The sequence below is a fragment of the Cupressus sempervirens genome, chromosome 5 (genome assembly GCF_028749045.1).
Source record: "Cupressus sempervirens isolate cs-2001-9-10 chromosome 5, ASM2874904v1, whole genome shotgun sequence".
Lineage (NCBI taxonomy): Eukaryota > Viridiplantae > Streptophyta > Pinopsida > Cupressales > Cupressaceae > Cupressus > Cupressus sempervirens.
In genome coordinates, this window is record NC_143122.1 from 991468319 (window position 1) to 991482258 (window position 13940).

A 13940-nucleotide genomic window follows, 5' to 3' on the forward strand; every position below is an offset into this window, starting at 1 on the left:
GACTGCTCTTGAACCTCAAATAATTTAATAAAGTAAAAGATAAATAAAGAATGCAATCTTTGCAACAAAACTTTTTAAGTTTTGTGATCCATTTTAGTGGTGTTGGATTCAATTTCTACAAGCTCATGATGTGGAGGAACTTGTTGCAGACATGGTTAAGAAAGTCAAGGTATTATCTTAAACCTGCTCAAAATAAAATCATTTTATGGGTGGTAAATGTTGAAGATTATAGCTGTGATAGAGATCTTTATCTCTCAAAATCTAGACGTTATTATTGTTATAGTCACCTTCATCTGAAAATAACATTTATTGTATTATTAACTGTAAATGACATGTGTCATTTGCATGCATTGAGGCATGAATATTCGAAGAGTTGCAAATTATTATAGGAGCTACGGGAAACTGAAGAAACTTTAGATTGTTATGTGAGGGGTCTCTTTATTGGTTATATATTTCGCTTCAAGCAAAAGGATTGTACAGTAGAACTTTTATGATCAATAAATGATATTTTTGTTGTGTGATTGGGTTTTTTTCTTCACTCTAGAAGGTTTTCCCAAGATATTTCTAGTGTTTATTGTTTCAATTTTGGCTCTTTCTTATTGTTGTTTATCATCATTGATGTCTAGGCTCTATCTTTAACATAGTATTAGAGCTTATCTTGATAACAACAAAGAAAGGAAATTGTGTATTGGTTATTGTGCCCCTATTTGTGTCTCATTTTATTGCATGCATGTGATAATTTGTTTTAAGGGTTTAATCCCAGTTGATTATTTTTTCATTATTTTTTTGATATATTCTCGATATCAGGAATATGTGGGAGTCATTTTTAATTCAGTCTTTTTCTTTTCTTTAATGGCGGTGGTTGTTTCATCCAAGATTTCAATATCCAAGATCATGTTGGTTTGAATTGAGAATATTTGCATAGTTGATTCAAATCTCAACAATCTTTGAATAGGCGTCAGTTGTCTTAATGAAACATGGCATCAAAGACCTGATTCAAGACTCTTTGTTAATCTAATGTGATTTTGCTTTAATGCTTGTTGGGAGTCGTTTTTCTTGTGTTTAAAATTGTAGGCTGTTATTTTTGCATATCTTGGATGACGATTCATGGGCTAGATCTTGAATAGGGACTATTGATTTCTTCAACATATTAGCACATAACATGAAACATTCAAGGTTGAGAGTTTTCATAGAGGTCAAAATGAAACAGTTATAATAATGGTAGCCATGGTAGAGATTGTTGTCGAGCCGATCCAGATTCCTATTGCAGCCCGCGACGTTATGGAGAACTGTATTGACAATGGTGGTCAAATAATTTCCCATTGCAGAAGTGCAGAAGGGCACAACGATCACCATGTTGCGCATATTGAGCATAAATGAGTCATAGAAAATCTCCAGATGACCTTCTGTATCAAAAGCCTCTCCAAGGCCCGCAATATAGAATTGGGGAATGAGTGAGAAGGGGGAAATGAGAACTATGGCTACAAGTTCGATTATATATGTCTGTCAAAGTCTCTGCATGTCAGGATTCATTTTATCTATCCATGCATAGTTAGATATGAAGAGTCATTTTGGGTGCATCAAGAGTCATATATTGTTGAGTGTTTCTTTGCATGTTTGATTTTGTCATAGATATAGCCCCAATAGAAGAAAAGTTTTTTTATAGTGTTATAGCGATAAGCTTATCGAATCTGAGACAAGGAATAGTAATGCAGAGTAATAAGTCTATGAAAGCAAGTTGTTATTGCATGACTTGGACTCCATCATGGGTAAAGTTGGACGACATTTAAACAAGAGATTCAAAGGGGGCTAAATATCTCCTTACTTGCGTCAGTTTGTTGCTATTATATCACAGTGATATTACTTTAACCACATATCAGTTTATTTCCTTATATTTTGAATTGCAAATGTGGAATTTCAATGTCTACTTTAATCTATGTTCGGATTTTGGGTTTTTTAAACAGGATGGAAATTATATTGCATGATCTTTTCCTGGAGCGGGAATTTGGTTTTGCATCCTTTGTCGTTCAGCTGAAGTGTTCAAGAATTTTATGAGTCAAGATGGAGCGGTATCATGGATGCCCTTTCTACTAAGTCTACTATCTTTCTCAAACGTCCTCTAAGGAGATTACTGTGATTATTTTAAGGAGGGATGATTGTTTCTTCTTTCACCAATGATTATTCAATAGTATTGGTTTTGTTAGCATCATTCTTCAGTGCTATCATCTTGCTCTAGTTTGAATTTGGTGACTTGTATTCTCAAATTTGCATGATGTTAAGTTACAAATCTTCTTTACGAATGAGCTGGTGCCTTACCTAAATTTTCTCTGAGTTCATTGGCGGACCTCATCTTACAGAAATTGCAATGATGTGATAACTACTAGCGAACATTAACTGTCACTCATGTCTGGAAGAAACAAATCCTATTAAGGAGCAACATCAATTTTTTTATTTTTTTTTTAGACTGCAGGAATCGGTGCAACATGGCCCCCCTATAAACTGCAGTGCGCCTAGTAAACTTTTTAACGTGACCGGTAGCGCTGGCGCGACACGCCCACCAGTACCACGAGGACGGGGGAGACTAGAACCCGTGACCAACCCCCTGCAACAGGGAAGATTTAGCCAACCGAGCTAGGGCCCCCGCCCAAGGAGCAACATCAATTATCTTGTGAGGTGCATTTTGATTATGCATTGGTGTTGATGCATGACTTTGTGTTCTAAGATCCTTCTTGAGAAAGATTAACCTACATACGTATTCTAATTTTGTACGGTTCATAAATTTTATGTAACTAGAAATAGTATGCCTTTGATATTGATATTTATGTAAGATTTATTTCTCTTGGTTATAGGATGCAACAAGATAAGGATTATAGTTCCACAGGGATATGTTGAGCTCTAGAGGGAGATTTAAGCTCTAGAGGGAGATTTAAGCTCAGAGGGAGGCTTTATAATTAAGAGGGGGTGCTTATGGAATCCACTTCATTGTCATACATGCTTGTGATGATTGTGGTATTTGTAAAATTTAACATAAATGGAACTAAGTCTTATTTTGTTATGCCTATTTCAATTCTTCTCTGAATAAATGAGATTGTATGATCAGCTATGATAACTCTTTCACAATGCGATAGTGAACATTATGTTGAGAGAGTCCATAATGTCATCATGTTGAGAGATTCCATGAGAATATCACATTGAGAGAATCTGTGATGAAAACTATTTAAGTTTCTTACATTGTATTCATATTGAATGAAATTTCATGAATTATGTTTTGAATCTGTATGATCAGAATTTATCATTGACATTTTTGGTTGCATCTTTGTGTGACTGTTCAGCTAAAGATCTCTTTCTTGCTAAGAGGGACAGTAAAGATTATAGTTGTGATAGAGATCTTTATCTCTCAAAATCTAGATGTTATTACCGTTATGGTCACCTTCAACTAAAAATAACATTTATTGTAATATTAACTATAAATGACATGTGTCATTCACATGCATTGAGACATGAATATTCGAAGAGTTGTATACTCAAACTTTTATGATCAATAAATGATATTTTTTTTGTGTAACTGGGTTTTTCCCTTCATTCTACAAGGTTTTCCTAGGATATTTCTAGTGTTTATTGTTTCAAGTTTGTCTCTTTCTTATTGTTGTTTATCATCATTGATTTTTGGTCTACTTTTAATAGTAAAGCTGGTACGACTTGATCATGTACATTTCCATGTTTAAGTGACAATAGGATTTCGTATATAAGTGAAAAATAAGAAAGGACATGAGATGTTTAAAGACATGTTTAAGCTAGCTAATGTGAAAGACATATATATAAGAATTCACGCAAGGTAGTAAAAGGCAATGAGATTTTTCTTTAAATGATTTGAATATAAAATGACTGATGTAAAGAGAAGATGTCTATACATATATGCTATAAAGATGAAAAAAGGACAAAGTCATATAACTTGATGAAAGACAAATATGCTATGAAGATGCATAAAGGACAAAGATACTGTTGTATACATAATAATGAATATTTCTCAATTGTACCTGATGGTGATGAGACACTCATAAGACAATATAAGTATATACATCCTTTACTGTGAAGATGAATCCTTTCATTAAGCACGAAAGTAAATGGCATAAATCATCTCACTAAGTACATAAGCTAATAGTAGATTTTTCTTAAGGAAATATATGCAATAATGGAACACAACCCTTGTACTAGATCAAATGAAGTCCATGATTAACAAGGTCTATATAAAAGACGACATCAAAAAGAAACGATAAGGATTGGATAAGGGATTGACTTCAATAGAATTTTAGACGTCAAAAGCATACCATTCTTTGACATGTCATGTTCCTACATCACTGTATGAATGAGTCAACTTCAAAAGTGTACTATTCTATGACAACTGATTAATTCCTTTCTTTCACTATTTCAATCACCATCAAATGATACCAAAGACGGATTCTCCTTAGTCTTTGACACACCAAATCCATTCTACCTTAGAGAACATTAATTTGCGTCAGTTGAACGATCCTTCCAAACCGAAAATTTCTCCTACAAATTGCCTTGACACTGGGAGTTAAAATGCCCTAGTTGATAAGCATATCTATCTATTTCTTCATCATGAACAACAATTCTTTCTTCACATTTGCCCCATCTTGAATTAATTACAATCTGAGTTGGTAATGTTTTGAGACTATTGACTAGCACACATACTTTGATTTCTTGCAAAGGGATCTCATAGGGTATAAGATCATGCTTCATAAAAATGCCTAGATTGGTCACAAGCATTTCAACTATCTCCTGATCCCGGTATTCAAGAGGAAGCAATGGAAATTTGATCCATCTTGGATTAAATGGGAACAATACCAGATCTAGTTAAAAATTCATCACCTACGAGATAGTAACCAACCCAAGCCCTTTATAAAACCATCCCTTGTATTTATGGACCTCATATCTAAAACTCATAGCTTCAAATAATGTGATTAAGATTTTTTATTCAGAAATGATAAAAAATAAATCTTTAAAACCTTGCCAATGCACTCTCATCCAATATTTAATATCTGACAATCATGAGATAGGGTTTGAAAACTTACCTATGAGCGCAATTGTTTGTAACAAAGAAATATGCACAAGAATAATATGGTCTACTAAATGAATTTGAAACCCTTCCTACAAATCCATATTGGCATTGTGAATTACCTGTTATGTTCAAGCGCTTTCATTTGTTGTCTTTTTCTTCCAAATTTTGTTTGATAGGTTTGGATTAAAGGGTGCTCTTGTATTTCGACAGAAATGCTTGGGATTAGCTTCTTACTCTACTATAGTCAATGGGATATTAGTTTGACCCTTACCACTTATCTGTGCAGATTTATCTTCTTCCTTTTTATCATATGCCAAACTTGCATTCTATTACAATAATAGATAAGCTTTTATTATTAGTTATTGGTTATCTATTTGTAATCTATTGTAAATATTAGAATGTTTCTAATATTAGTTAATCTATAGTTATCTATTAATTTTCTTTAGCTTTTTTTTAGCTAGAATAGAATGTTCCTATTCTTTACGATTGTTTCCTAAGGAAACGTCGTTTTATTCTTTTGTATATATTGACATCTTAGTCTCTGTTAATATTAAGCAAATATTTATCAATTACTTCGTAATGTGATATCAAAGCCACTTCTTTAAAAAAAAATCGAAAATCATAATTTTAAATCTGAAATTATCAGACACTATTATCGAAATTATTTTTCTAAAATATTTGCTTCAAACTAGGATTTGTCTGAGAATATGACCATCAATATTCACATTTTTTTTTCTAGTTGTTTTTTAAAAACGTGAATATTTTTTGGACATTTTTGTCCATTTTCCTATACATCTAGGGCTAGGAGCGACGCCAAGGGTTTCTTAAAACCCTCAGTAATAGATTCGTGCCCAAAAACTATGTTTTTCCCTATAGATTCGCCATTGATTTCAAGCAAAATTTTACCAATTACTTCATAATATAGTATCAAAGCCAATTCTTTGAATTTTATCGAAAAATATTATAATTTCTTCTTCAAAATTACCAAAGCAATACATTTTGAAATTATTTTCTATGATATCTGCTTCTTATGTCCATTTTTCTGCAACTACCGTCTATTTTTTTGGCACATTTCCGTCATTTTTTGTGGTTTTTTGCAGCAAGGTTGTTTTTGTTCAAAACCCTAATTTTATGTACCAGATCAAAAGAAAATTTATAGGTTTTTGGAGGGTTTTTCATCTTTTTTTTGGTGCCTTCATTTATGTGCCTCAATTTTTGAGCCAGCGGATTCAAAAATTGACAACATATTCTTTCTAGGTTTTTAAAGCTCTCTTCTAGGTACCCTTTCAAATTTTGGGTCTTCCATTGTTTTGCCTCAAAGTACGTGCCTTCACAGATTTACAATAAGTATATTAGTGATCAAGGCTTCTAGAAGAGTTCTTCAGACCCAAATTTGTACATCAAGACTACTGAGGGTGACATCATCCTTCTAGTTATTTATGTGGATGATTTGATCATCATTAGCAGTTCAGCATCTTTGATTCAAGGAATCAAAAAAATATTATGTAATTTTTTTGACTGACCTTAGGCTCATGCACTATTGCCTCGGTGTTGAGGTTTGGCAACAGTCTTCTGGTATATTCATCTCTCAGTCCAAATATGCCAGGGCTCTGTTAGACAAATTTCGTATGCAGGATTGGAAGCCTACATCTACACCCATGGAGAAAGGTCTCAAGTTATCAGCCAAGTCTGATTCTCCTCCAATTGATGATACTACATATAGGCAATTAGTAGGCAGCCTCATCTACCTCTTTGCTACTAGACTTGATATCAACTTCGCAGTCAACTACATCTCACGCTTTATGACAACTCCCAAGGTTGATCATTGGATAGCAGCAAAGCGTGCACTTCATTATGTGAAGGGCACTTCAGATTATGGACTTCTTTACTCTCGGAGTTCTAATCCTAGACTCAATGGGTTCACAAATATAGATTGGACAGGCTCTATTGATGATAAAAAGTCAACTTCTGGATATGTGTTCAGTTTGGGATCCGATGTTGTCACATTGACCAATAAGAAGCAACAGGTGATTTCTCTCTCCTCCATAGAGGCTGAATACAAAGGGACAATTAAGGCAGGTTGTGAAGTTGTTTGTCTTCGTCAGATGCTCGAAAATATGCAGATGTCACCAGCAGGACCGACCACTTTGTTTGTTGATAACGAAGGCGTTATCAAATTAGCACGAAATCCAATCTTCCATGAATGAACCAAGCATGTGGATGTTCACTGTCACTACATATGATAGCTGGTTGAAGACAAGATAATAGACTTGCAATATGTTCCTACCACATATCAGACTGTAGACATTCTCACCAAGCCTCTCGGTCCTAATATGTATGTCAAATTCAGAGGACAACTTGGTGTTGTGGATAGATTAACCATTAAGGGAGGGTATTATGATAATAGATAAGCTTCTATTATTAGTAAATGGTTATCTATTTGTAATCTATTGTAAATATTAGGATGTTTCTAATATTAGTTAGTCAGTAATTATCTGTTAGCATTCTTTAGCTTTCTTTTAGCTAGAATAAAATGCTTTTATTCTTTACGATTGATCATTTTATTCTTTTGTATTTATTGACCTCTTGGTCTCTGTTAATATTAAGCAAATATTTACCAATTACTTTGTAATACCTTCGATAGAGTAGTAGGGAAGTGTGGCGGTGTACCAAAGAAAATGTTGAAGACTGGTTGTTTTGTGTGAACCCATCTAATAGGATGATTCATATTTCTACCACCCACAAATCTCCTAGTCAACCTCCTTCCAATAGCCTTAGGTTTTTCACCCCCTTTAGAATCAAAACCCAGTTTCATCCCATGCAGCTTCGAGTACTCTGTATCAACAAAGTTTTCCCACTCAATCTTATTTTGAATGTTGATATAACGAGCTGACCTCATGTGCTTCCATCCTTGGGTACCAACCCTCGAATCTTGATCTACTATGTCTATCTTGGCCCCTAACGATTCTCCTATCTCATATGAATGAATAGCTTGGTTGGTAGTCATCGGATTAGGATTTAAAAGACCCACTTGGCCAAAACCTTTCAGAACCAATCGGTGACCTAACCTACCTTTAGCATCCCTATCTGCAATACTATATGGCGGATCTACCCACTAGCATTTTTGGTGTCTTTGCTATTTCAAATGACAAATATGAAACCTAGGGTTACAAAAAGAGGCTTGGCCGGTTGTACTATTGCTTTGCCTCTGAATATGTTCTGAAAATCTCTGGCTTCACCCAACCCGTGTAATCCACCTTGTTCTTCTCTACAAACTTGAACCTCTGGAATCATTCTTGGCACTACTCCATGGGCGTCCCATCCAACAATCGATTACCCTAATTGAAATCAAAATGAGGGACATCTATTATAAATAGTACAAGCGAACAATCTTTGTGTCGCAACACATTGATTACAATGTTACTGGTGTAAAATATAGTCTTTAATTTAATAAATCCAAATTGGATCAATTATATAAATAATAAATATGCATCAAAATAATAGTAATAAATAATAATATATTATCAAATGTTAATCATTATATACTAATATGTATGATAGAAAATAATTAATATTTAACAAATAATAATGATGATGATCAATATAAATAATATTTATGAAATCATCATCGACATATGAAATGGGGTATGTTAATCGTATCGATTGACGTAGAGGGGGTTATGTCGATCCCACACACACACACACATCATTTTGAAGGGAAATATGGAGATATAGAGAAAACAATATAAGAAGGAAGGTTGTAGATTTCCCTGCATACAAATTGAGCAGAGGAAAGACGATAGGTGATAATTAAGTCACACTGGGCATTAAAAGTAATGCCAAGCAAACCCAAACAATATTGCCACCTTGGAAGACAAGAAACATAAAAGTAAATCGAACTTCCCTTGAGTACTAATCATTGCCAAGTTTGGCAAAATATTTAATTGCTTGTTGGATCGGTTACAAAGCATTATTTAGACGAATAAGGAAGCATGAAGGCTGCCACGGGGATAAGGGGAGGCTTGAGGGTAGTGGCTCCCAGTCATTCAAATAAAATGGAGGTTGTACTGAAAATAAGCTTTAAACTGTTCTCGTACCTATATGTTTCCCTACCATTACATATTGTTATTAAATATTGTACACCGAAAACCCATTACAAATAATATATATTGACAAGGATGATATATAAATTAGAGTTGATTTAAATCATATTAACATTACAAATAAGCGAATAGAAATTTGATTAATAAATATGATATACATATAGGTGCTTATGGAACACACTACGTATGCATAATCTCTCTATATATAAATAAATGTATATAGAATACATTTATATTCTTTCTATACGAATGTATATAACTTGTAATGCAAAGGAACTAAAAGATGTTTATAGTCAATTACCTTATTTTCTTACTATGCTCCGAGGAGTTGATAGATGGTGTTGTTTAGGGAAAGGCAGAGTACAACCATAAAATATATTGGTGTCAAGTGTCCTACGACAAGTAAATAAATGCTCTCCTTAGGATAGGCATAGGAGGGAAGTAAGGAATCAAGGTTAAAACATGTTATTACTAGAAGCACTATGTGTGTGTGTGTGTGTGTGTGTATTTTATAACTAATTATGTTGTTTGCGTAGTAATGGATGTTTAATTTTGGTTATTGACAACCTCCGAGTTGGGGTCATCACATTTAGGGTTTTGCTACCATTTATATGCATTTCATGACCTCTAGAGAAGTGATTGAAGATTGGTGTCCACGCTACATGTGCTACTATGCTGATTTCACTACCAATTCAGTCTATGTCACATTTTCTAGGTATGTTTGAATAGATATGGAATGCTATTTGATGATTTGGGTTGCTCTTACATTTGGGAAAATAGGATCAAAAATAAGATTTGAAATTTTATCCCTCATATAATTATGAGTTTCGTCACTTTTCTAAGTTGTTAAATTGCTACAAGTTACTTTGTTCTCTACACTTTGTTTATCATTTCAAAAACATTGCAAAACACAAAAATAAATAAAAAATTCATCTTGGAAACCATGAATATCCCATTCAAAAGTCTCCTCAACTAGTTTATCAACCATTAAAGAAATATGCAAAATCTTTAATGAAGTCTGCCACAAGAATGATACAAAATGAAGCCAAAACCATGCAAATATCAAAACCCACTTTGAATCCCAAGTTGGACACCCAAAACCAACATTCAAGGAAGAAATTTCTTCAATGCATGTACTGGTGCAAGGGCACCTAGGTAGGCTCATGGAAGACCTAGGGCTCCTAGGATATTTTGGCTTTTAGTGGTGCTAGCCACACCACTAGGTGAATAATAGGGCTAGCCTAGTCCTAGGTTGAGGTGAGTTAAGGTGAGCAAGCCTCATAAGGCCTAAATTGCTCATAGTTGCTTAATTAGGTCCAATAAAGCATCTTTGTGTTTTGGAGGGTAGGATGGCCAAAGTGATGGTTTAAGGTCCTTTTTACTTGTATTTAGTCCATTTAAGGCTTTTGGTAAAGTTTAGTAGCCATTGGATCAAGTTTGAAGGTCAAACTCCAAAAGATGTAAAAATTGCTCAAAAAGTGTCAATGTTGTCATTGACAACATTGACAACTTTTTGTTGCATTTGAGCAACTTTTCCGTTGGAGCTTGGTAACTATCTGAAGCAATTGGGATAGGATTTGGGATGTGTTTACAAGGCCATCCTCGACCTTTTTGCAGGGTTGGAAGTTGGAACAATTTTGGGTGTACAGACTGAACAAGTAGTTTATTATTACAGTTCTTGTTTTATGAGCATTTTTGGTACTTTTATGGATTGAGATTGTATTGGTAGTATGTAGATGTGTTAAGAGGGATTCATTCTAAGGTTCTTTGCATCATTAGTTTGTGATTTTGTAAGTTTCTTGTTGCCTAAATAAATTATTTTGTTTTCTGTCTACCTGTTGTTCTGAATCAAGTAATAGAGCGAAATGGGGTCATAGCTCCTCTTCCCACTGTAGGATCTATACGGTCTCTTGGGATTAGAAGGATGATTCCTTGTACATACTGTACAGTGAAGAAGGTGCCCTGGGAAGCAAGGCAAGTGTTTTTGTGGTGATGCCCTAGGTGATCCAGTGATGCATGGCAAGGGATCACAATACGCAACAGAGGCATTTGCAGTGATTGAATGTCTGAAATACTTCAATCAAAGTGTGGAATGTGATAGGAGAATGTGTGTAGAAACCCCAACTGAAGTGGGAAGCATTGGTGAATAGTTTAAGGTGGGTAAAAACTCATTTCTTGCCAGACTGGTTCAAATTCTTGCAAAACCCTGATTTTGAGGCACTATTATAGGAAGTGTTGTATGGACAACTTGGGAGCCTGAGACCACAAGAATCTATTAGTACTCTGAAAAGGGTGTCTGAATCCATGGTTAGTTCATCTCCTCATTAAGGACTTTTCCAAGATATTCTTGTTTTACATCAAATGGAGGGCTAATTGCTTGTAGCCTTTTTGGAAGCAATTTTGAGCAATTTGATGTGTTTCTTAGAACTCGATTAGGGTTTCAGTTCCAATGGGTGTGGTAAGTCTTGGAGAGTGTCCTGGTGCCTTGTCAGATGTTCATGTCTTCATGTGGGATGTTGGTTATGAAGTTGGGGTTGATTGTGGAGTTAGAGAAGAGGAAGCAATAAGGCCAAAACAAGATCAGAATGTTGTAAAGGAGTGTTTGTTCTACCTAGTTGGTGTGCACTAGTTGAATGGATTACGACCTCTTAGTTAGGATCCTAAGGTGAGTAGGGTAACCAGCAACCCTATTAGGTCAAGAGAAAGACCTAAGGAGACCCTAGAAGAAGCTAAGGTAGGAGCAAGACTGGTTGTCACATCATGTACATCCCTTGGCTAGGTCCTATGTTTCTACTTCATAGGGAACCTTGCCATTTCAAAACTGCCAAAAGCCACATAAAGCCAAAAAACATTCCAAAGGGGAATCCCATGCCCAAGTAGGGGAAATTATTAATATTAAATGTATTTGGTGATGGTTTCATAGTTCTTGTATAGAAGAACAATTTAATTATTTTAAGAAATCTCTGCACCTCCCAACACGAATTTGCCACTTTTCACAGTTGAATTTTCTTTGCACAATTTTAAGTTCACACCTTGCAGATTAAGCAAAACAATAACTGTAAACCATTGGAAACAATTGTTTCCGTGTAATTAATTTTAGATATCGTTCAATCTGATGAAGACCAGTTGATTGATTTGATAACAAGAATATAGAATAAGAGTTAACAAAGGCGAGTAGACAATGTCTAAATGGATGATGGTTAAAACCAAAATGATCTTCAATAGAAAGTTACCTCTTTCAATGCAGTTGGAAAATTGGCAACTGTTCGTGAATAAGCACAAAGTCTCTCTTCCAAACCTGGATCAAAAGATATTTCCTTCTCAGAGGCAGCAGCTGATGCTAGTTCCTTGATCAGGCTGATAACCTACAAAGTAAATATAATATATTGGCGAATATAAATAAAACATTGATTATAGGATACTTGCAAGCAAATGCATGAGCACATGATAGCACCAGGCAATCATTAGGATTTAACAAATTGTGGTCAAAATTCCTCCGTAGCTTAGTCCTTGGCTAAACTTACATATAAATCAAGAGCAGTCACAAGAGTAAAATATTCGTAACAAACACACAGAGAATCAGGAGGTCAGGAATCCAAACATTGTAATTGAAACCAAAAATACAGATGTGGCCAAAGGGAAGGATGTGAGGGAGAGAAGGTGTGTTGAGGAAGCTAGATCTATTGGTAGAGCTCATTTCAATTGAGCTTCCAAGAAGTTGAAATATCTTGCCAAGGGTACCTTCTATAAGATCATCCCTTTAAAACAATTTGTTTCCAAAACACAAGCAAACAAATCTAATACTTCAAGGAAGCCCAGGCTGTGATAATATCCTTTTTGTGGCCCTTAATTCAAAGGTGGGATTATTAGAGTTAATTGGAAAAGAGGCAAGTTGTCACTTGGAAAAAGGGTAGCAGTACAAAGATTGTTTGGGAACATATTTGGGCATCACATGCCATTTTCTATTATGACTGAGAGTGCTTTTGGCACTATTCAACAACCACAAGTTCCTATTTTTTCATCTAGCATCAAGACCTAAGAGGAAATGTAGGGTTACAAGTTCTTCTCCTGGCTCAATGGAAAATATATCTAATGTACTATTGGGAGACGAGGCAAATGATGCCAGTAACAAATTCCCATTCCACATTACTCATTTTCTTTATTAAAAGGTGGTTGTGGCTAAGATTACAAGAGTGGGGCCTTCATATGTACCAGCCAAGGAGATGAAACTAAGGACCACTATCTTGCGTAAGAACTATCCTAGCATTCACATTTTAGAGGTTGTGGCCAACATTATAGAAGCAGAACCTCCATATGTGCCACCACAGGAGAGAAATTTGGAAACTCCTATCTTTGATAAGAACTATTCCAGAACATTCTTGTGGAAAAAATGAAAGGTGAATAGGTCATTATTATAATGGAGGGGTGGTCAAACATCAAGCATTCTCCACTCATCGACATCATGGTGACATGTATAGAAGGCCCTTCCTTAGGGTTGTTGATTGCTCAAGACACCACAAACATGTGAAGTTTCAATTTCACAACCTTGGAGATGTTATTAAGGAGGTCAGCCTTCAGAATGTGGTGTGGATTGTTACAAATGTGACCTATATAAGCAAGGCAAGAAGGAAGTTGGTTGAAAGGACTTATAAAACATAAATATTGGACCCCTTGTGTGTGTTCCATAACCAATGCACTTAAGAGCATGTTGTAAATAGATTAGAACAAACAAGTCATACTTGATGCAGGAGCTATGC

General features: G+C 35.0%; 1 protein-coding gene across 2 annotated transcripts in view; it reads right to left on the bottom strand.

Annotated features, from left to right (window-relative positions):
- LOC149559253 (nuclear protein) overlaps nt 1–13940 on the bottom strand; it is a 108909-nt gene that overhangs the window by 15473 nt on the left and 79496 nt on the right. For both annotated transcript variants that reach the window (XM_089833181.1, XM_089833180.1), the window contains one exon: nt 12417–12548. In XM_089833181.1, the coding sequence (XP_089689307.1) occupies nt 12417–12548 (132 nt within the window). The remainder of the gene's footprint in view (nt 1–12416; nt 12549–13940) is intronic.